General features: G+C 34.2%; 1 protein-coding gene across 1 annotated transcript in view; it reads left to right on the forward strand.

Annotated features, from left to right (window-relative positions):
• gtdc1 (glycosyltransferase-like domain containing 1) overlaps window positions 1-27,381 on the forward strand; it is a 39,353-nt gene that overhangs the window by 1,375 nt on the left and 10,597 nt on the right. Inside the window, exons 2-6 of the mRNA XM_068736067.1 lie at window positions 3,039-3,229; window positions 4,993-5,160; window positions 6,411-6,584; window positions 12,098-12,166; window positions 24,865-25,008. Coding sequence (XP_068592168.1) covers window positions 3,039-3,229; window positions 4,993-5,160; window positions 6,411-6,584; window positions 12,098-12,166; window positions 24,865-25,008 — 746 coding nt within the window. The remainder of the gene's footprint in view (window positions 1-3,038; window positions 3,230-4,992; window positions 5,161-6,410; window positions 6,585-12,097; window positions 12,167-24,864; window positions 25,009-27,381) is intronic.

The raw sequence follows: 27,381 nt of genomic DNA on the forward strand, positions 1-27,381 counted from the left end.
AGTATACTGAGGTATTATACACTGTATACTGAGATTTCAGCTATATTTTATTTTTCAAAAGCAATTTAATATTATTCAAACGTATTGTTCGGTTCGTAATGCGTACCGAGCCATGAGCCTCGTACTGAACGGTTCAATACGAATACGTGTATCGTTACACCCCTAATTATTGAGTAGTGATTATTGAGTAGTGATTATTGAGTAGTGATTATTGAGTAGTGATTAGTGAGTAGTGATTATTGAGTAGTGATTAGTGAGTAGTGATTATTGAGTAGTGATTAGTGAGTAGTGATTATTGAGTAGTGATTAGTGAGTAGTGATTATTGAGTAGTGAGTAGTGATTATTGAGTAGTGATTAGTGAGTAGTGATTAGTGAGTAGTGATTATTGAGTAGTGATTATTGATTATTGGAGGACATTACAGTGGATTCCTGCTACTTTCATCTTCATCATCTTCATCATGAGTCAGCAGACCGACTCCAGTGAGTTTCCAGTTGACTGGTTTAACCCTCGATGTGCTCAGAGGGGGTTCCCTGACATTAGCCCATCGGTGTTCCATGTGAGCGTCAGTGGGCGAGTGAAGAGTGAAGGTGTTCATCTGAGATGAGTCTCTGGAATCCCCCCCGAGGTCTGAAGGTGGAATGATGGATCTCACATGTAACAGAGAGTGAGACTGAACGTAGGCCGCTCCATTCCACCTCAACCTTTAGTCTGTCTTTATTCTGTCTTTAGTCTGTCTTTATTCTGTCTTTATTCTGTCTTTATTCTGTCTATATATATATTTTGTTATATTATAATGATTATATTCTATACATATAGTTATATTATAATGATCATTTTTTTATATATAGTTATATTATAATGATTATATTCTATATATATAGTTATATTATAATGATTATATTCTATATATATAGTTATATTATAATGATTATATTTTATATATATAGTTATATTATAATGATTATATTCTATATATATAGTTATATTATAATGATTATATTCTATATATATGTTATATTATAATGATTATATTCAATATATATAGTTATATTATAATGATTATATTCAATATATATAGTTATATTATAATGATTATATTCAATATATATAGTTATATTATAATGATTATATTTTATATATAGTTATATTATAATGATTATATTCTATATATATAGTTATATTATAATTTTTACATTCTATATATATAGTTATATTATAATGATTATTTTATATATATATAGTTATAATATGATTATATTTTATATATATAGTTATATTATAATGATTATATTTTATATATATAGTTATATTATAATGATTATATTCTATATATATATAGTTATATTATAATGATTATATTCTATATATATATATATAGTTATAATGATTATATTCTATATTGACTCTGAACTAGTGAAGCTGACGACATGATGAAGTCTCTTCATCCAGTGGTTCCCGACCTGTGGTCCAGGACCTTCTGAGGGGTTCCGTGGTGATCAGAGAGGGTCCTGTGTAGACGTGCTGAGGCCTCGTGTCCTCATTGGTCCTCTCTGGACACAATGGGAGACATTGTGCTCGTGTTTCCAATCACTTTCTCTTTGTGCTTCGCGGTCACACGGTCGCAGCTCATCTCCTGGTTGCGATGGGAGCTCCAGATATCGACCGTCTGAGTGCTGCGGCGCATCGGCTCCATTGTGGCCGTCGTAATGGACGAGGAGACGTCCGCTTCCTCCTCCTCATAATGGACTCCTCTATCTGCTCGCTCACTGTGGTCGGAGCTGCAGAGTTAACTTTCTGCAACAATAGTTTTCCATTTGTGTAAACGTCGAGAGGATCAGCTCCTCTTCTTCTTCTTCTTCTTCTTCTTCCTCATGTAAACATGAGAATAAACATTCGTATTCACGTTATCTGGGGACCCCCGAGGGGTCCCGCCCCTCAGCTTGAACCACTGGTTCACGTTTTCTCCTGTCAGCATTTTTCTATAGAACACAATGACTTTCTGCTTCTCTGACATTTTCCTGATAAACTTTATTATTGGACCATAAAATAGATTTATTTTCTGTTGTCTGGTTAATCCAAAAATGAACAAAAAGAAAATGTATGAACGGCTCAATGTTTGTGCTTCAGAATAATGTTAAAGTTTATGTGACATTAACGTCATTCAGACTGTTATTATTATGATGTTGTTATTATGTTATTATTATGAATTTATTATGTTATTATTATGGTGTTATTATTATTATTATTATGTTGTTATTATGAAATTATTATTATTATGATGTTATTATTATATTGTTTTATTATTAGTGTGTTGTTATTATTATTATTATTATGTTAATATTGTGTTATCTTCATTCTCATGTTTAATAGAAAGGTCACTTTAAAATGTTTCCTGTCACATGGTGGAGGTTGCTTTAATAATAAACAGGATTAATATTATTATTATTATTATTAATATTATTTATAAGGCTGATGGTTTGACTTCACAGATGTTGAACCAACAGCTGTTTTTTAAGGTGCTGGATGTATTCAAAGTATTTTAGACCTTTGATCTAATGAAAGCTTTTAATTCATCAGTTTATTCTAATACATATTTAGATGTATTACATTCTCACCACGTGTTAGACTCAACTAGTTCTGAGGATTAATAAAGTTCTGATGTTTAAAACCTTTGAGCCGTCTTGATTAGAAATGAACTCATTACAGTTATTAAATACACAAAGTGTTGAGAGGAGACGTGATGTTTGACTGTCTCTGTGACAGGATGTGTTCTCTGCTGCAGCTGAACACATTAACAACCTTTAATAACCACCTTGTCATCACAATAAAAGATTAAGTCCTTTAAATAGCTCAAACTTTACACATGTCGATTGTTCATGACTAAAAAACAATCAGTTAATGATGAAAACTTATTATAAGAAGTTATTTCATACGTATTAGAATCCTTACAAAGTGAAAACTAGATGAAAGAGAAACTAAATAAATCAAAGTGAATGTTGATTCCAGCTGTGATCAACTCATGTCTCTCTCTGCCAGAGCTCTCAGGGTCCCAGCGTTCTGCTGGTGGAACCGTTCTACGGAGGTTCTCACAAACAGCTGATCGACCTGCTGCAACAGAACATCACCGGCTGCTCCGTCTTCACGCTGCCCGCCAAGAAATGGCACTGGAGGGCGAGAACAGCCGCGCTGCACTTCAGCCAGACCGTCCCCACCTGTCCCTCATACAGGTGAGTCTCTCACAGGTGACATCACACAGGTAACACTTCAGCCAGACCGTCCCCACCTGTCCCTCATTCAGGTGAGTCTCTCACATGTGACATCACACAGGTAACACTTCAGCCAGACCGTCCCCACCTGTCCCTCATTCAGGTGAGTCTCTCACATGTGACATCACACAGGTAACACTTCAGCCAGACCGTCCCCACCTGTCCCTCATTCAGGTGAGTCTCTCACAGGTGACATCACACCGGTAACACTTCAGCCAGACCGTCCCCACCTGTCCCTCATACAGGTGAGTCTCTCACAGGTGAAATCACACAGGTAACACTTCAGCCAGACCGTCCCCACCTGTCCCTCATTCAGGTGAGTCTCTCACATGTGACATCACACAGGTAACACTTCAGCCAGACCGTCCCCACCTGTCCCTCATTCAGGTGAGTCTCTCACAGGTGACATCACACAGGTAACAGATGATGTAGTTAATGGTACATCATCATCAGGGGTCGGGACTACAGGACCACCACAGGGGGAAGACCTGTTCCTGGTGGTCCATATCATCATCTGAACACTTCAGTTGAAGAAGACCTTTTTCTCAAAGCTTGTGTCTTTTCTTTGTGAACTCAGTCAGAGTTGACTTCAGAGTCACCATCCAGTTTGTTTGTGGTTCCTGTTTGGTTTGGGTGGAACTTGGGTGTAGTATGTTGGACCAACAAGTCCCAAATAAGTCAAGATCAACAAGTCCCAAGTAAATCCAAAAAGTCCCAAGTAAGTCCAGACCGACAAGTGGCCGTGTCCACCAAAGCATTTTACACCAGCTGAAAAGTCCCAGTTGCTCATCCAAAGGTTTTTGGTTGCCTCGAGGTTCTACGATACAGAACTCACAGAAGTAGAAGGTCTGAACAGAGGAGCCTACTTGCTCTGAGAGCATCATTAATATATCATCAGGGTTCATTGCTCCATAGATGTTGATGTTCAGTACTTGTAAGGGGCGGTGGCTCGTTGTGCTTTTTGTCCTATATAAGTACATATGAATAAAAACGGTTATTAAACATTACATTACAGTCATTTAGCAGACGCTTTTATCCAAAGCGACTTACAATAAGTGCATCAACATTGGTAATCAAAAGAACTACTAGTCACCAGAAGTCATAAGTACATTTCCTTTTCCAAACAAGCATCTAAGAGCATGAAGCAGAGCATAACTCAGACCCAAAGTACAGAAACAAGAAAAACAGTTAGTGCTATAAGTAATACGAATACAATAAGTGCAACAAGCTAGTATGAATACAATAAGTGCTAAGTGGAAGGCTCAGGGTAGCACTTCCTGAAGAGGTGGGTTTTCAGCCTGATGAAAGATGGGCAGCTACTCTGCTGTCCTGACGTCAGTGGGAAGTTCATTCCACCACTGTGGGGCCAGGACAGAAAACAGCCGTGACCGGGTCGATCGGCCGCCAGGACCTCTGAGCAACGAGGCAGCAGAGAGAAGTGGTCGGGCGGGGGTGTAGGTCTTGACCATGGCCTGGAGATACGAAGGGGCTGTTCTTTTCACTGCCCTGTAGGCTAGCACCAGAGTCTTAAAACCTGACAAACAGCATCAGTTACCACGGTGACCTACCACAGTCTCTGTTGTAGGACTGAAAACCCAGAGTTAACCCTGAAGATACCTCATTAACCACGAGTCCTGCTTCCTGGTTCAGGACTCTGGTCTCTGTCTGTAGTTGTCTGTAGTTCCCTTCACTAACATCTTATTTCTGTGTGGTTTACTCCTCAGAGTCCTGTTTAGCAGCTCAGTCCTGAACCTGTGTGAGCTGGTGGCACTCAGACCAGATCTGGCTCGTCTGAAGAAGGTTCTGTACTTCCACGAGAACCAGCTGGTTTATCCGGTCCGCAAAGACCAGGAGAGAGACTTCCAGTACGGATACAACCAGGTCCTCTCATGGTAAACATTAATACTTTACAACGATGTATGTTAGTGGGGTCATGGAGTGAACAGCTGCCTGACATCCATCCATTCATCCATCCATCCACCCATCCATTCACCCACCCATCAATCCACTCATCCATCCATTCTTCCATCCGTCCATTCATCCATCCTCCCTGACTGTATTAAACTCAGCACATAGAATCTAAATACAGAGATGAGCCGTTGCACTGAATAAAGAAGTCTTTCTTGTGTTTAATGTTAAGTGTTTCACATGTTAAAGGTTAAAAGTCATATTATGATCTTCTGTGATGTTACTGCTGCTGGGGGTTTATTACTGATTCATCAGTACACATAAGTACTATAATAAACAAGACATTTGTTTGTTCTTCTCAGCTGTTTGTCTTAATGAGCGTGTCAGACTGCACATGATTGGTTAACGAGCTGCTCTGATGCGATGCTGTGAGTCTAGTTGTCATTAATCAGACATCTAACAGTAAAGCGCAGAAGACTGATTGTTGTTGATCTACAGAGCAGCATATCAATGAGTCACAATCCTCTAATGTCATTACTGCAGCATTAAAAACAGCTGATCATTAAGAGACTGTGATTGGATCGAAGCCACATTCACTCATTTCATTATGAGACTCAAATGAGCCTTTGAAGCTCAGTGTATCAGTGTTTTCTATCAAAACTACAGAGGTTCACTCAGTGAAGAGCAGATCTTCTCCAGGTCACAAACATCAAACAATCTCACCAAGAACTAAATGAAACTCACCGAACTGTCTGAAGTGCAGCATCAGTTGAGTGTTGAAGCGGTACAACAGTGAGTGTACTGGTGGTTCTGTTAGCGGTTAGCCAAACACACTGCAAACTGCCATCCACTCACATTCTTCAGTCTAACTGTAAAATCCAGAATAGAGTTTAACATTGTCCTCACCTCAGGTTTATAGTTAGGGCTGGTTCAGGTTTATAGTTAGGGCAGGTTCAGGTTTATAGTTAGGGCTGGTTCAGGTTTATAGTTAGGGCTGGTTCAGGTTTACACATATCATACTATTGTTATTGTTGTTATTATTGTTGTTGTTATTGGTTTTATTGTTAGTGTTGTTTTTATTATTATTGTTATTATTGGTGTTATTGTTAGTGGTGTTGTTTTTATTGTTGTTGTTGTTGTTGTTTTTTATTGTTGTTATTGTTATTAGTCACGTTTCTTCTACTATCAGCCACCTTGTTATCCCTGATCAGAAGTCGTGTTCCTGTGTTTGCAGCCTGGTGTCAGACGTTGTGGTGTTTAACTCGGTCTTCAACATGGACTCCTTCCTGTCCTCCATCGCCTCCTTTATAAAGAAGATCCCAGACCACCGACCCAAAGACCTGGACCTGCTGATCCGGCCCAAGTGTGTGGTCCTGTACTACCCAGTCCAGTTCCCTGATGTCAGCAGGTCAGTGAGATGACAGATTGATGTTCTGAAGATCTGACCTGAGGTGTGTTTTCTATCAGAAGAAGTCTGATAGAAAACATGTTCATGAAATACAGATAATACAGATAATTTATTATATATTATATTATATATTGTTTATAATATATTATAGATAATATATTATATGATTATATTATATATTATCTATAATATATTATAGATATTATAGTATAGATATTATGTTATCTATAATATATTATAGATAACATGCTCTGACTGTATGAAGACAGAAGACACACATGTTGATGAAACGTGTGGAACATTGTATTCATGTTGCACAGCAGTGGAACGTTTAAATAAAGTCACTCACTGAGCACACATAGTAGAAATATAACTGATACTGTGTGAAGAACACTGCTGTTAAAAAGAACCTGATCTGTTTAAAGTGATTCAAACCAAATGTTATTGTACTTTAGTTCATATAGCAGTACTTTAACATACAAGTGAGCAATACACTACTTTTAAATATATTATTGAACTTTGCGCACAATGAGATTAATCAAGATTAAAAGTTGTAATCATTGTCCAGCACTAATATATATACATACATACAGACATATATATATATATATATATATATATATATATATATATATACACATATAAATATAGATCTATACATATAGATGTATATATGTATACATCTATATGTATAGATGTGTGTATATATGTGTATATATATATACGTATATATATATATATATATATATATATATATATATCTATATATATATATATACATATATATTTATATATATATATACGTATATATATATGTATATATATATATACGTATATATATATGTATATATATATGTATATATATATATAGATATATATATATGTACAGTTGAAACCAGAAGTTTACATACACTGTGCAAAAAGACACATAACACTTTTTTTCTCACTGTCTGAAGTTAAATCAGACTAAACCTCTCCTGTTTCAGGTTCGTTAGGATTACCAAAATTATTTAACTTTTGCTAAATGTCAATAATGAGAAAGAGAATTTCTTAGAGAATTTTATATTACTTTCTTTGAGGTCAAAAGTTTACATACACCAAAAGTACTATGTCTTTAAACAACGTGGGCAAGCCCAGATGATGATGTCATGGCTTTTGAAGCTCCTGATATGTTAACTGACAACATGTGAGTTAATTGAAGGCACACCTGGGGATGTATTTTAAGGCCACATCTCAAACACTCTGCCTCCTTGTTTGAAATCATGGGAAAGTCAAAAGAAATCAGCCAAGAAATCAGGGAGAGAATCGTGGCGCTCCACAAGTCTGGTTCATCCTTGGGTGCAATTTCCAGATGCTTGAAGGTGCCACGTTCGTCTGTGCAAACAATTATACGCAAGTATAAACATCATGGGAATGTCCAGCCATCACACCGCTCCGGAAGGAGACGGGCTCTGTGTCCCAGAGATGAACGTGTTTTGGTCCGACGTGCAAATCAACCCCAGAACAAAAGCTAAAGACCTTGTGAAGATGATGGCTGAAGCTGGTAAGAAAGTGTCATTATCCACAGTAAAACGAGTCCTGCACCGACATGGGCTGAAAGGCTACTCAGCAAGAAGGAAGCCATTACTCCTAAAGAAACATAAAAAAGCCAGATTACAGTTTGCAAAAAGACACCAAGACAAAGACCTTAACTTCTGGAGACATGTCCTGTGGTCTGATGAAACTAAAGTGGAGCTGTTTGGCCATAATGACCACCGTTACATTTGGAGGAAAAAGGGGGAAGCTTGTAGACCTGAAAACACCATCCCAACTGTGAAGCATGGAGGTGGCAGCATCATGTTGTGGGGCTGTTTTGCTGCAGCAGGAACTGGAGCTCTTCATAAAATAGAAGGCATCATGAAGAAAGAACATTACCTGGAAATATTAAGGCAACATCTCAGGACATCAGCCAGGGAGCTAAAACTTGGGCGCAAATGGGTCTTCCAAATGGACAATGACCCTAAGTATACTGCCAAAATAGTTAAAAAGTGGCTTGAGGACAACAAAGTCAATGTTTTGGAGTGGCCATCACAAAGCCCTGACCTGAATCCCATCGAAAATTTGTGGGCAGATCTGAAAAGGCGTGTGCGAGCGAGGCGGCCAACAAACCTGACTCAGTTACACCAGTTCTGTCAGGAGGAATGGGCCAGAATTCCAGCAGAGTACTGTAAGAAGCTTGTGGAAGGATACCCAAAACGTTTGACCCAAGTCATGCAGTTCAAAGGCAATTAATGTGATAATATTAATGTGTTCACATGGGGGGGGGAGGGATTAATGTGTTCACATGGAGGATTCATAGCACCAGCGGCCCAGAGGGAGAACTCCTCTTTGACTTCTCTGAATGCAGCAGTAGTTAATACTAATGTCTGTAAACGGTTTATTCTAACTCTTAAACTAACGATTACTATCATTATTAATTAATGTGCTGATTGAATCACTTTGTCTGTAAAATATCAGAAAGAGTCAAAAGTTAACAATTCACTTTAATGGAGAAAACTGATTTTTGTATATTTGTATATTACATTAAAAAATGTCCAAAGTGACGTCTTCTTTGTTTAACCAACAGTCCAAAACAAAAACATTGAATTTATTGTGATATAAAACATGAAATCTGAGCCATCAGGTTTCACTTTGAGAAAATGTCAAACAATAAAACATTAAATAATCTGTCAACTGTTTCCTCTGATGCTTGAAATAGTAACTCTTCCTCTGAAACTTCTTACCTTTAGATTCATCTGCTCTCATTTATATTTTATATATTAAACAATTCATAACACCAACAAGGACACTTCAGTTCTTCTAGTTGTTTCCTCTTTAATACCCACAAAGAAGAAAAAGCTCCTCGGACTCAAACTGCACTTTAGTTTTTTGTCCTTTAATGTCAGAGGTAGATTCCATAGAAGAAGAATCTGTCGACCCAAAAGAAGAGAACAAAACCAGAGCGGGTCTTTTGTGAGTCTGTGAGGCCCTCTGGCCTCTCTGTGGCGTCCATCTATCAACCGGCCTTTGAGTGGACGACTTTAATTTAATAGTGATTGACCTGAGCCAGCAGAAACAAAGACATCACATCCATCACCGCCGAGTCAAACCGGATCAATGTGGACCCCCACGTGACCGGCAGGTGTCCCAGAAGCCTTTTCTTCTTCTGTGGTGAGGCCGGTTTGTTGTGCAGCTGCCGCGGTTCTGCTGGTCGTCAGGTGCTGCAGAGGAGGACCAGATTAATCCTGATCAAGGTTTTGTTCTCTAAAGAACTCTGACAATGACGAATTGTTTTTTACAACCTGGTACAGGTCTTCATGGGTCCTCTTTGTTTCTGAAACCTGACCTAGGACCTGAGTCTGGGTCTTTAAATGAGTCTCTGGACTTATTTTAGTAATAAGTTTCTCTTTTGTTCAGGTCTATCCGTCCTCTGGTCCTCACTTAAGGTCCAGGTTCTCTCTGGTTCTCTTCTGGATCTTGTCTATTTCGTAGGGGGTCTGAATGGGTCCATTTGGTTCTTGGTACCTGAAACCAGATCTGGGACCAGAATCCAGGTTGGGTCTAAGTTACATTGTGTCTAACTGGGTCCAGGTGGGTCCTGTTCTAAAGCAAATCTATGAAGTAGAATTTAAAGTATAAAGAATGACTCTATTTTGTCGTTGGGATTATTTCTACCGGGTCTGTTGTTGTTGTTGGCTGTATTTCAGACCTGGTCTCAATGTCTTTGGGTCTATGACAGACTGGGCCTATGACGAACCGGGCCTATGACGGACCGGGTCTATGACAAACCGGGCCTATGGCGGACCAGGTCTATGATGGACTGGGTCTATGACAAACCGGGCCTATGATGGCCCGGGTCTATGACAAACCGGGTCTATGGCGGACCGGGTCTATGACGGACCTGGTCAATGAAGACCCGAGTCTATGGCGGACCAGGTCTATGACAAACCGTGTCTATGACGGACCTGGTCTATGACAAACCGGGTCTATGGCGGACCAGGTCTATGGCGGACTGGGTCTATGACGAACCGGGCCTATGACGGACCGGGTCTATGACAAACCGGGTCTATGGCGGACCGGGTCTATGGCGGACCGGGTCTATGATGGACCTGGTCAATGAAGACCCGAGTCTATGGCGGACCAAGTCTATGACAAACCGTGTCTATGATGGACCTGGTCTATGACAAACCGGGTCTATGGATGACCGGGTCTATGGCGGACCGGGTCTATGACGGACCTGGTCAATGAAGAACCGAGTCTATGGCGGACCTGGTCTATGACGAACCGGGTCTATGGTGGACGAGGTCTGTGACAAATCGTGTCTATGACGGACCTGGTCTATGACAAACCGGGTCTATTGTGGACCGGGTCTATGACGGACCGGGTCTATGACTAAGTGTCCATCTGGTGTTGTAGCTCCACCTCTGACTTCTTCTGTGGTGTTCTACCGACTGAAGTGTTGATGCGTGAACAGCTGATCGATGGAGATTCATAAAAGAAGAAGCAGCAGCTTGAGTGAGTGTGAGGACAAATCATGGCCGCCGGTTTGATCCGTAAAATGAATTATTATCATTAATAATTAAATTACTGCAAAGAAACTTATGGATCAGGTCCGGTCTTTGTGTCCCAGCTGAACCTGAAGATGAAAGCAGCAGGTTGACCTTGTTTTGTTTGGGGCTTTTACAGATTTACAGCAGATGCCTTTTCTTCTCTGGTAATAATCCCGTCGCTCCGGATGTCACAGCTTTCCCTCCATATGAGCGTTACATCATGTTCAGGCAGCAGCATGGAGACATGTGACCATCGGTGGACTTCCTTTTAATGACTCTAATGTGGATCTTAATGAGCTGGAATGACCTGATGAGACTCCTCCAGTCCACCAGATCCAGATCCAGAGCTGAGACGGTTTTAAAGTAACAGAAACCTCCAAGCTGTGAGATCTTCAGTGTGACCCGGCTGATTCCAGGTCGGCTTTGGGCCTCAGGGCTCCGAGCCGGATCTCTTCGTCTATAGGACCCACGTGCTGCTCTCACAGTGGGTGGTGTTGGTGGTTTTAGATTCTGTTGGGTTGGTTTTGTGTTGTTGTTTAAGTCCTTTCAGTCCTCATGTCTTAAAGGTCTTAATGTCTTTTTCTGTCAGTATTCCGTCACTTCCTTTCACCTTCATCAGTTTGATTAATCTGACCTCAGATCTGATCTTTTATGCATCAGAGCGTCTTTGTGAAACATTTCCTCAGATTCAGTTTCAACATGTCTCTTTTAGATCAGATTTTAGATCAGATGATGTCATCTGTTAACAAATGAGACCTGATGTTTGCTGTCATGGATCCTAAAACAAGAGAGATTCCCTGAGCAGCTCATAAAAACACTAATAACTTGAATGAAGTCTGATGTTTGTTTCTCCTTCAGCAGTGATGAGGCGTTCAGGAGCATTCAGGACTGTTGGAATCTGCAGTTGTCTTCATGTGTTAACACATTTCTTTTGTTGGTTTTCAGACTGCTGCTCAAACACAAAGCTCTCGACAGGCCAGAAGAGACGCCTGATGATGAAGCTCAAGCTCCACGGTAAAATACATGATCTACTAATATTACTATAAACACTCTTTACTATACTACTATAAACACTCTTTACTATACTACTGTAAACACTCTTTACTATACTACTGTAAACACTATTTTCTATACTACTGTAAACACTCTTTACTATACTACTGTAAACACTCTTTTCTATACTACTGTAAACACTTTTCTATACTACTGTAAACACTCTTTACTATACTACTGTAAACACTATTTTCTATACTACTGTAAACACTCTTTACTATACTACTGTAAACACTATTTCCTATACTACTGTAAACACTCTTTTCTATACTACTGTAAACACTTTTCTATACTACTGTAAACAGTCTTTACTATACTACTGTAAACACTCTTTACTGTATTACTGTAAACACTATTTTCTATACTACTGTAAACACTCTTTACTATACTACTGTAAACACTATTTTCTATACTACTGTAAACACTCTTTACTATACTACTGTAAACACTATTTTCCATACTACTGTAAACACTCTTTACTATACTACTGTAAACACTCTTTACTATACTACTGTAAACACTCTTTACGGTACTACTGTAAACACTCTTTACTGTACTACTGTAAACACTATTTTCTATGCTACTGTAAACACTCTTTACTATACTACTGTAAACACTATTTTCTATACTACTGTAAACAATCTTTACTATACTACTGTAAACACTATTTTCTATACTACTGTCAACACTCTTTACTATACTACTGTAAACACTCTTTTCTATACTACTGTAAACACTCTTTTCTATACTACTGTAAACACTTTTCTATACTACTGTAAACAGTCTTTACTATACTACTGTAAACACTCTTTACTGTATTACTGTAAACACTATTTTCTATACTACTGTAAACACTCTTTACTATACTACTGTAAACACTATTTTCTATACTACTGTAAACACTCTTTACTATACTACTGTAAACACTATTTTCCATACTACTGTAAACACTCTTTACTATACTACTGTAAACACTCTTTACTATACTACTGTAAACACTCTTTACGGTACTACTGTAAACACTCTTTACTGTACTACTGTAAACACTATTTTCTATGCTACTGTAAACACTCTTTACTATACTACTGTAAACACTATTTTCTATACTACTGTAAACAATCTTTACTATACTACTGTAAACACTATTTTCTATACTACTGTCAACACTCTTTACTATACTACTGTAAACACTCTTTACTATACTACTGTAAACACTCTTTTCTATACTACTGTAAACACTCTTTACTATACTACTATAAACACTCTTTACTATACTACTGTAAACACTATTTTCTATACTACTGTAAACACTCTTTACTATACTACTGTAAACACTCTTTTCTATACTACTGTAAACACTCTTTACTATACTACTGTAAACACTATTTTCTATACTACTGTAAACACTCTTTTCTATACTACTGTAAACACTTTTCTATACTACTGCAAACACTCTTTACTATACTACTGTAAACACTATTTTCTATACTACTGTAAACACTCTTTACTATACTACTGTAAACACTCTTTTCTATACTACTGTAAACACTTTTCTATACTACTGTAAACACTCTTTACTATACTACTGTAAACACTATTTTCTATACTACTGTAAACACTCTTTACTATACTACTGTAAACACTATTTCCTATACTACTGTAAACACTCTTTACTATACTACTGTAAACACTCTTTACTCTAGTACTGTAAACACTATTTTCTATACTACTGTAAACACTCTTTACTCTACTACTGTAAACACTATTTTCTATACTACTGTAAACACTCTTTACTCTACTACTGTAAACACTATTTTCTATACTACTGTAAACACTCTTTACTATACTACTTTAAACACTATTTTCTATACTATTGTAAACACTCTTTTCTATACTACTGTAAACACTCTTTACTATACTACTATAAACACTCTTTACTATACTACTATAAACACTATTTTCTATACTACTGTAAACACTCTTTACTATACTACTGTAAACACTATTTTCTATACTACTGTAAACACTCTTTACTATACTACTGTAAACACTATTTTCTATACTACTGTAAACACTCTTTACTATACTACTGTAAACACTATTTTCTATACTACTGTAAACACTTTTCTATACTACTGTAAACAGTCTTTACTATACTACTGTAAACACTCTTTACTGTATTACTGTAAACACTATTTTCTATACTACTGTAAACACTCTTTACTATACTACTGTAAACACTATTTTCTATACTACTGTAAACACTCTTTACTATACTACTGTAAACACTATTTTCTATACTACTGTAAACACTCTTTACTATACTACTGTAAACACTATTTTCTATACTACTGTAAACACTTTTCTATACTACTGTAAACAGTCTTTACTATACTACTGTAAACACTCTTTACTGTATTACTGTAAACACTATTTTCTATACTACTGTAAACACTCTTTTCTATACTACTGTAAACAGTCTTTACTATACTACTGTAAACACTCTTTACTGTATTACTGTAAACACTATTTTCTATACTACTGTAAACACTCTTTACTATACTACTGTAAACACTATTTTCTATACTACTGTAAACACTCTTTACTATACTACTGTAAACACTATTTTCCATACTACTGTAAACACTCTTTACTATACTACTGTAAACACTCTTTACTATACTACTGTAAACACTCTTTACGGTACTACTGTAAACACTCTTTACTGTACTACTGTAAACACTATTTTCTATGCTACTGTAAACACTCTTTACTATACTACTGTAAACACTATTTTCTATACTACTGTAAACAATCTTTACTATACTACTGTAAACACTATTTTCTATACTACTATAAACACTCTTTACTATACTACTGTAAACACTCTTTACTATACTACTGTAAACACTATTTTCTATACTACTGTAAACACTCTTTACTATACTACTGTAAACACTCTTTTCTATACTACTGTAAACACTTTTCTATACTACTGTAAACACTCTTTACTATACTACTGTAAACACTATTTTCTATACTACTGTAAACACTCTTTACTATACTACTGTAAACACTATTTCCTATACTACTGTAAACACTCTTTTCTATACTACTGTAAACACTTTTCTATACTACTGTAAACAGTCTTTACTATACTACTGTAAACACTCTTTACTGTATTACTGTAAACACTATTTTCTATACTACTGTAAACACTCTTTACTATACTACTGTAAACACTATTTTCTATACTACTGTAAACACTCTTTACTATACTACTGTAAACACTATTTTCCATACTACTGTAAACACTCTTTACTATACTACTGTAAACACTCTTTACTATACTACTGTAAACACTCTTTACGGTACTACTGTAAACACTCTTTACTGTACTACTGTAAACACTATTTTCTATGCTACTGTAAACACTCTTTACTATACTACTGTAAACACTATTTTCTATACTACTGTAAACAATCTTTACTATACTACTGTAAACACTATTTTCTATACTACTGTCAACACTCTTTACTATACTACTGTAAACACTCTTTTCTATACTACTGTAAACACTCTTTTCTATACTACTGTAAACACTTTTCTATACTACTGTAAACAGTCTTTACTATACTACTGTAAACACTCTTTACTGTATTACTGTAAACACTATTTTCTATACTACTGTAAACACTCTTTACTATACTACTGTAAACACTATTTTCTATACTACTGTAAACACTCTTTACTATACTACTGTAAACACTATTTTCCATACTACTGTAAACACTCTTTACTATACTACTGTAAACACTCTTTACGGTACTACTGTAAACACTCTTTACTGTACTACTGTAAACACTATTTTCTATGCTACTGTAAACACTCTTTACTATACTACTGTAAACACTATTTTCTATACTACTGTAAACAATCTTTACTATACTACTGTAAACACTATTTTCTATACTACTGTCAACACTCTTTACTATACTACTGTAAACACTCTTTACTATACTACTGTAAACACTCTTTTCTATACTACTGTAAACACTCTTTACTATACTACTATAAACACTCTTTACTATACTACTGTAAACACTATTTTCTATACTACTGTAAACACTCTTTACTATACTACTGTAAACACTCTTTTCTATACTACTGTAAACACTCTTTACTATACTACTGTAAACACTATTTTCTATACTACTGTAAACACTCTTTTCTATACTACTGTAAACACTTTTCTATACTACTGCAAACACTCTTTACTATACTACTGTAAACACTATTTTCTATACTACTGTAAACACTCTTTACTATACTACTGTAAACACTCTTTTCTATACTACTGTAAACACTTTTCTATACTACTGTAAACACTCTTTACTATACTACTGTAAACACTATTTTCTATACTACTGTAAACACTCTTTACTATACTACTGTAAACACTATTTCCTATACTACTGTAAACACTCTTTACTATACTACTGTAAACACTCTTTACTCTAGTACTGTAAACACTATTTTCTATACTACTGTAAACACTCTTTACTCTACTACTGTAAACACTATTTTCTATACTACTGTAAACACTCTTTACTCTACTACTGTAAACACTATTTTCTATACTACTGTAAACACTCTTTACTATACTACTTTAAACACTATTTTCTATACTATTGTAAACACTCTTTTCTATACTACTGTAAACACTCTTTACTATACTACTATAAACACTCTTTACTACTATAAACACTATTTTCTATACTACTGTAAACACTCTTTACTATACTACTGTAAACACTATTTTCTATACTACTGTAAACACTCTTTACTATACTACTGTAAACACTATTTTCTATACTACTGTAAACACACTTTACTATACTACTGTAAACACTATTTTCTATACTACTGTAAACACTCTTTTCTATACTACTGTAAACACTTTTCTATACTACTGTAAACACTCTTTACTATACTACTGTAAACACTCTTTATTGTACTACTGTAAACACTCTTTACTGTACTACTGTAAACACTCTTTACTGTACTACTGGAAACACAATTTACTGTACTACTGTAAACACTCTTTACTATACTACTGTAAACACTATTTACTATACTACTGTAAACACTCTTTACTATACTACTGTAAACACTATTTTCTATACTACTGTAAACACTCTTTTCTATACTACTGTAAACACTTTTCTATATTACTGTAAACACTCTTTACTATACTACTGTAAACACTATTTTCTATACTACTGTAAACACTTTTTACTATACTACTGTAAACACTCTTTACTGTACGACTGTAAACACTCTTTACTGTACTACTGGAAACACTATTTACTGTACTACTGTAAACACTCTTTACTATACTACTGTAAACACTATTTACTATACTACTGTAAACACTCTTTACTATACTACTGTAAACACTCTTAACTATACTACTGTAAACACTATTTTCTATACTACTGTAAACACTCTTTACTCTACTACTGTAAACACTCTTTACTACACTACTGTAAACACGCTTAGCTGTACTACTGTAAACACTGTTTACTATACTACTGTAAACACTCTTTGCTGTACTACTGTAAACACTCTTTACTGTACTACTGTAAACACTCTTTACTACACTTCTGTAAACACTCTTTGCTATACTACTGTAAACACTCTTTGCTGTACTACTGTAAACACTATTTTCTATACTACTGTAAACACTCTTTACTATACTACTGTAGACACACTTTACTATACTACTGTAAACACAATTTTCTATACTACTGTAAACACTCTTTACTGTACTACTGTAAACACTCTTTTCTATACTACTGTAAACACTCTTTACGGTACTACTGTAAACACTATTTTCTATACTACTGTAAACACTATTTTCTATACTACTGTAAACACTCTTTTCTATACTACTGTAAACACTCTTTTCCATACTACTGTAAACACTCTTTACTATACTACTGTAAACACTCTTTACGGTACTACTGTAAACACTCTTTACTGTACTACTGTAAACACTATTTTCTATGCTACTGTAAACACTCTTTACTATACTACTGTAAACACTATTTTCTATACTACTGTAAACAATCTTTACTATACTACTGTAAACACTATTTTCTATACTACTGTAAACACTCTTTACTATACTACTGTAAACAATCTTTACTATACTACTGTAAACACTATTTTCTATACTACTGTCAACACTATTTCCTATACTACTGTAAACACTCTTTACTATACTACTGTAAACACTCTTTACTATACTACTGTAAACACTCTTTTCTATACTATTGTAAACACTCTTTACTATACTACTGTAAACACTCTTTACTATACTACTGTAAACACTATTTTCTATACTACTGTAAACACTCTTTACTATACTACTGTAAACACTCTTTTCTATACTACTGTAAACACTCTTTACTATACTACTGTAAACACTGATTTCTATACTACTGTAAACACTCTTTTCTATACTACTGTAAACACTTTTCTATACTACTGTAAACACTCTTTACTATACTACTGTAAACACTATTTTCTATACTACTGTAAACACTCTTTACTATACTACTGTAAACACTATTTTCTATACTACTGTAAACACTCTTTACTATACTACTGTAAACACTATTTCCTATACTACTGTAAACACTCTTTACTATACTACTGTAAACACTATTTTCTATACTACTGTAAACACTCTTTACTATACTATTGTAAACACTATTTCCTATACTACTGTAAACACTCTTTACTATACTACTGTAAACACTCTTTACTCTAGTACTGTAAACACTTTTCTATACTACTGGAAACACTATTTTCTATACTACTGCAAACACTCTTTACTACACTACTGTAAACACGCTTAGCTGTACTACTGTAAACACTGTTTACTGTAGTACTGTAAACACTCTTTGCTATACTACTGTAAACACTCTTTGCTGTACTACTGTAAACACTCTTTACTGTACTACTGTAAACACTCTTTACTACACTTCTGTGAACACTCTTTGCTATACTACTGTAAACACTCTTTGCTGTACTACTGTAAACACTATTTTCTATACTACTGTAAACACTCTTTACTATACTACTGTAGACACACTTTACTATACTACTGTAAACACTCTTTACTATACTACTGTAAACACTCTTTACTGTACTACTGTAAACACTCTTTTCTATACTACTGTAAACACTCTTTACGGTACTACTGTAAACACTATTTTCTATACTACTGTAAACACTCTTTACTGTACTACTGTAAACACTATTTTCTATACTACTGTAAACACTCTTTTCTATACTACTGTAAACACTCTTTACTGTACTACTGTAAACACTATTTTCTATACTACTGTAAACACTCTTTACTGTACTACTGTAAACACTTTTTACTATACTACTGTAGACACTCTTTACTATACTACTGTAAACACTCTTTACTGTACTACTGTAAACACTATTTTCTATACTACTGTAAACACTCTTTACTATACTACTGTAAACACTATTTTCTTTACTACTGTAAACACTCTTTACTATACTACTGTAAACACTATTTTCTATACTACTGTAAACACTATTTTCCATACTACTGTAAACACTCTTTACTATACTACTATAGACACTCTTTACTATACTACTGTAAACACTCTTTACTGTACTACTGTAAACACTATTTTCTATACTACTGTAAACACTCTTTACTATACTACTGTAAACACTATTTTCTTTACTACTGTAAACACTCTTTACTATACTACTGTAAACACTATTTTCTATACTACTGTAAACACTATTTTCCATACTACTGTAAACACTCTTTACTATACTACTGTAAACACTCTTTACGGTACTACTGTAAACACTCTTTACTGTACTACTGTAAACACTATTTTCTATGCTACTGTAAACACTCTTTACTATAATACTGTAAACACTATTTTCTATGCTACTGTAAACAATCTTTACTATACTACTGTAAACACTATTTTCTATACTACTGTAAACACTCTTTACTATACTACTGTAAACAATTTTTACTATACTACTGTAAACACTATTTTCTATACTACTGTCAACACTCTTTACTATACTACTGTAAACACTTTTTCCTATACTACTGTAAACACTCTTTACTATACTACTGTAAACACTATTTTCTATACTACTGTAAACACTCTTTTCTATACTACTGTAAACACTTTTCTATACTACTGTAAACACTCTTTACTATACTACTGTAAACACTATTTTCTATACTACTGTAAACACTATTTTCCATACTACTGTAAACACTCTTTACTATACTACTGTAAACACTCTTTACGGTACTACTGTAAACACTCTTTACTGTACTACTGTAAACACTATTTTCTATGCTACTGTAAACACTCTTTACTATAATACTGTAAACACTATTTTCTATGCTACTGTAAACAATCTTTACTATACTACTGTAAACACTATTTTCTATACTACTGTAAACACTCTTTACTATACTACTGTAAACAATTTTTACTATACTACTGTAAACACTATTTTCTATACTACTGTCAACACTCTTTACTATACTACTGTAAACACTTTTTCCTATACTACTGTAAACACTCTTTACTATACTACTGTAAACACTATTTTCTATACTACTGTAAACACTCTTTTCTATACTACTGTAAACACTTTTCTATACTACTGTAAACACTCTTTACTATACTACTGTAAACACTATTTTCTATACTACTGTAAACACTCTTTACTATACTACTGTAAACACTATTTTCTATACTACTGTAAACACTCTTTTCTATACTACTGTTAACACTTTTCTATACTACTGTAAACACTCTTTACTATACTACTGTAAACACTATTTTCTATACTACTGTAAACACTCTTTACTATACTACTGTAAACACTATTTCCTATACTACTGTAAACACTCTTTTCTATACTACTGTAAACACTCTTTACTCTACTACTGTAAACACTATTTTCTATACTACTGTAAACACTCTTTACTATACTACTTTAAACACTATTTTCTATACTATTGTAAACACTCTTTTCTATACTACTGTAAACACTCTTTACTATACTACTGTAAACACTATTTTCTATACTACTGTAAACACTCTTTACTATACTACTGTAAACACTTTTTTCTATACTACTGTAAACACTCTTTTCTATACTACTGTAAACACTTTTCTATACTACTGTAAACACTCTTTACTATACTACTGTAAACACTATTTTCTATACTACTGTAAACACACTTTACTATACTACTGTAAACACTATTTTCTATACTACTGTAAACACTCTTTTCTATACTACTGTAAACACTTTTCTATACTACTGTAAACACTCTTTTCTATACTACTGTAAACACTTTTCTATACTACTGTAAACACTCTTTACTATACTACTGTAAACACTATTTTCTATACTACTGTAAACACTTTTTACTATACTACTGTAAACACTCTTTACTGTACTACTGGAAACACTATTTACTGTACTACTGTAAACACTCTTTACTATACTACTGTAAACACTCTTTACTATACTACTGTAAACACTCTTAACTATACTACTGTAAACACTATTTTCTATACTACTGTAAACACTCTTTACTCTACTACTGTAAACACTCTTTACTACACTACTGTAAACACGCTTAGCTGTACTACTGTAAACACTGTTTACTGTAGTACTGTAAACACTCTTTGCTATACTACTGTAAACACTCTTTGCTGTACTACTGTAAACACTCTTTACTGTACTACTGTAAACACTCTTTACTACACTTCTGTGAACACTCTTTGCTATACTACTGTAAACACTCTTTGCTGTACTACTGTAAACACTATTTTCTATACTACTGTAAACACTCTTTACTATACTACTGTAGACACACTTTACTATACTACTGTAAACACTCTTTACTATACTACTGTAAACACTGTTTACTGTACTACTGTAAACACTCTTTTCTATACTACTGTAAACACTCTTTACGGTACTACTGTAAACACTATTTTCTATACTACTGTAAACACTCTTTTCTATACTACTGTAAACACTCTTTACGGTACTACTGTAAACACTCTTTTCTATACTACTGTAAACACTCTTTACTGTACTACTGTAAACACTATTTTCTATACAACTGTAAACACTCTTTACTGTACTACTGTAAACACTTTTTACTATACTACTGTAGACACTCTTTACTATACTACTGTAAACACTCTTTACTGTACTACTGTAAACACTATTTTCTATACTACTGTAAACACTCTTTACTATACTACTGTAAACACTATTTTCTTTACTACTGTAAACACTCTTTACTATACTACTGTAAACACTATTTTCTATACTACTGTAAACACTATTTTCCATACTACTGTAAACACTCTTTACTATACTACTGTAAACACTCTTTACGGTACTACTGTAAACACTCTTTACTGTACTACTGTAAACACTATTTTCTATGCTACTGTAAACACTCTTTACTATAATACTGTAAACACTATTTTCTATGCTACTGTAAACAATCTTTACTATACTACTGTAAACACTATTTTCTATACTACTGTAAACACTCTTTACTATACTACTGTAAACAATTTTTACTATACTACTGTAAACACTATTTTCTATACTACTGTCAACACTCTTTACTATACTACTGTAAACACTATTTCCTATACTACTGTAAACACTCTTTACTATACTACTGTAAACACTATTTTCTATACTACTGTAAACACTCTTTTCTATACTACTGTAAACACTTTTCTATACTACTGTAAACACTCTTTACTATACTACTGTAAACACTATTTTCTATACTACTGTAAACACTCTTTACTATACTACTGTAAACACTATTTTCTATACTACTGTAAACACTCTTTTCTATACTACTGTTAACACTTTTCTATACTACTGTAAACACTCTTTACTATACTACTGTAAACACTATTTTCTATACTACTGTAAACACTCTTTACTATACTACTGTAAACACTATTTCCTATACTACTGTAAACACTCTTTTCTATACTACTGTAAACACTCTTTACTCTACTACTGTAAACACTATTTTCTATACTACTGTAAACACTCTTTACTATACTACTTTAAACACTATTTTCTATACTATTGTAAACACTCTTTTCTATACTACTGTAAACACTCTTTACTATACTACTGTAAACACTATTTTCTATACTACTGTAAACACTATTTTCTATACTACTGTAAACACTCTTTTCTATACTACTGTAAACACTTTTCTATACTACTGTAAACACTCTTTACTATACTACTGTAAACACTATTTTCTATACTACTGTAAACACACTTTACTATACTACTGTAAACACTATTTTCTATACTACTGTAAACACTCTTTTCTATACTACTGTAAACACTTTTCTATACTACTGTAAACACTCTTTACTATACTACTGTAAACACTATTTTCTTTACTACTGTAAACACTCTTTACTATACTACTGTAAACACTTTTCTATACTACTGTAAACACTCTTTACTGTACTACTGTAAACACTCTTTACTGTACTACTGTAAACTCTCTTTTCTATACTACTGTAAACACTCTTTACTGTACTACTGTAAACACTCTTTACCGTACTACTGGAAACACTATTTACTGTACTACTGTAAACACTATTTTCTATACTACCGTAAACACTCTTTTCTATACTACTGTAAACACTTTTCTATACTGTAAACACTCTTTACTGTACTACTGTAAACACTCTTTACTATACTACTGTAGACACACTTTACTATACTACTGTAGACACTATATTCTATACTACTGTAAACACTCTTTTCTATACTACTGTAAACACTCTTTACTATACTACTGTAAACACTATTTTCTATACTACTGTAAACACTCTTTACTATACTACTGTAAACACTATATTCTATACTACTGTAAACACTATTTTCTATACTACTGTAAACACTCTTTACTATACTACTGTAAACACTCTTTACTATACTATTGTTAACACTATTTTCTATACTACTGTAAACACTCTTTACTATACTACTTTAAACACTATTTTCTATACTACTGTAAACACTCTTTTCTATACTACTGTAAACACTCTTTACTATACTACTGTAAACACTATTTTCTATGCTACTGTAAACACTTTTTACTATACTACTGTAAACACTATTTTCTATACTGCTGTAAACACTATTTTCTATACTACTGTAAACACTCTTTACTATACTACTGTAAACACTCTTAACTATATTACTGTAAACACTCTTTACTATACTACTGTAAATACTCTTTACTGTACTACTGTAAACGCTCTTTACTATACTACTGTAAATTTTTCTAGTCTCTATATAGATACTATAGATTTTATTTAGTGTGATATTGATAATCTCACAGCGCCCCCTACAGGCTGTAATCTTCACTACATCCCAACAGCACTTATTAAATCTAATTGCTTCAGACTTTAAAGTTGGTTTGTTAATGCTGATCATTGTCTTAGGTTTTTTTTTTAAATGTTTTTGTTATAATCGTACAGGTCTGGTGAGTCTCCATCATTGGGGGACCAGCAGGAAGATCCTCATGAGTCCAGTAGTGAACCCAGAACAGACCAGAGACCAGTTAGTGAGGGGGACACTGGAGACCAGATGAAACCTCTTCACATTGTCTGGCCTCACAGGTGGTGAGTTACATTTGTTTATGTATATAAGGTTTTTTATATTTCCTTGAGTTAGTGAGCTGACTGTTTTTTACATGTATATGATATTACATTATATTCATGTTTTAGCAGCTGCTGGTCTGATACAGTAGAATAGTGTGAAGGTCAAACATCCTCCATGTTTCCTGAGGTGAAGAATTACTGAACACATTATTTCATTTCTCAGCTTCTCCCTCTGTACTCAAAGATTATTCATTTCTACCAAACCTTTCTGACTCCTTCTGTGAGCCACCATCCCTCTATTATATGTGTATATTTATATACATATATATATATATATATATATACATATATATATATATATATATACATATATATATATATATACATGTATATATATACATATATATGTATATACATTTATATATGTGTATATATATATGTATATATATATATACATATACATATATACATATATATGTATATATACATGTATATACATATATATACATATATATATATATACATGTATATATATATATACATGTATATACGTATATATACATGTATATATATATATATATATATATATACGTATATATACATGTATATATATATATACATATATACATATATATACGTATATATATATATATATATACAGTATATATATATATATATATATAATAGAGGGATGGTGGCTCACAGGAGTAAAGAGTGTTTACAGTCGTATAGTAAAGAGTCAGAAAGGTTTATGTATATATATGTGTATATATATGTTTAGGTATATGTATATATATATATGTATATATTCCTCTTCTGATACAGAGCAGAACTGAGTATTGATTATTGCGTCATCTCATTCATAAACACAGTAAAACACTGTTTGTGCTCAGTGACAAGCTCATTAACATGCAGAGGACTGAGCATGCTCAGTGGGAGCAGAGAGCTCATTAACATGTCATTAATTATTCTGCTTCATGATGAACCCAAATTCAAATATTATGTACTAAGAATTACAATTACTCATGAACTTTACTGTGAAAAAGTCTAACTAAACTACACTTTACTGTAAATACACTGGACCTAATAACAGTTGTAATTGATTGATTAGGGATCACATGTGATATTCAGCTACTAATAAGATTAAAGAACTCCAGACCTCCATCTAAAGACCAGTAAAACAAGAGAGATCAACTGGACATCATGTGATCACCCCCCCCCCCCCCACACGGTGCTCCAGCTTCTTCACCTGAAACAGCTGTCTCCTCTCCCCCCAGCAGCAATAAAACGAGCAGTAATCTGAGGATCCAGGTCACAAACAGATTAAAACACAGATTAACTCTCTGAGGAATAAAAGCAATAATCCATCTGTTCAGAGCAGATTACATGACACCAACGAAGAAGAGCAACACAAACACACCACTGTATGTCCAATCATTACCAACGAAGAAGAGCAACACAACCACACCACTGTATGTCCAATCATTACCAACGAAGAAGAGCAACGCACTCTCACCGGAAACTACCGGACATCGCCGGGTAACCGTCGTCACCTCTGAGTTACGGTGCATTATGTTGATGAACAGTGGGAGCTGCGTTCACATGCTCTGACTGTATGAAGACAGAAGACACACACTCTGATGAAACGTGTGGAACATTGTATTCATGTTGCACAGCAGTGGAACGTTTAAATAAAGTCACACACTGAGCACAGATAGTAGAAATATAACTGATACTGTGTGAAGAATACTGCTGTTAAAAAGAACCTGATCTGTTTAAAGTGATTCAAACCAAATGTTATTGTACTTTTGTTCATATAGCAGTACTTTAAAATAAAAGTGAGCAATACACTACTTTTAAATATATTATTGAACTTTGCGCACAACAATGAGCTCAATTGTTGCCAAGCACTAATATATATATATACAGTTGTGGTCAAAAGTTTACATACACTTGTAAAGAACATAATGTCATGGCTCTCTTGAGTTTCCCCGTTATTTCTACAACTCTGATTTTTCTCTGATAGAGTGACTGGAACAGATACTTCTTTGTCACAAAAAACATTCATGAAGTTTGGTTCTTTCATGACTTTATTATGGGTTAACAGAAAAAGTGATCAAATCTGCTGGGTCAAAAATATACATACAGCAGTGCTAATATTTGGTTACATGTCCCTTGGCCATTTTCACTTCAATTAGGCGCTTTTGGTAGCCATCCACAAGCTTCTGGCAAGCTTCTCGTTGAATCTTTGACCACTCCTCTTGACAGAATTGGTGCAGTTCAGTTAAATTTGATGGCTTTCTGACATGGACTTGTTTCTTCAGCATTGTCCACATGTTCTCAATGGGATTTAAGTCAGGACTTTGGGAAGGCCATTCTAAAACCCTAATTCTA

The sequence above is a fragment of the Cebidichthys violaceus genome, unplaced genomic scaffold, assembly GCF_023349555.1.
Source record: "Cebidichthys violaceus isolate CVI_PGR_0920_01 unplaced genomic scaffold, fCebVio1.0.p SCAF_11, whole genome shotgun sequence".
NCBI classification, from domain to species: domain Eukaryota; kingdom Metazoa; phylum Chordata; class Actinopteri; order Perciformes; family Stichaeidae; genus Cebidichthys; species Cebidichthys violaceus.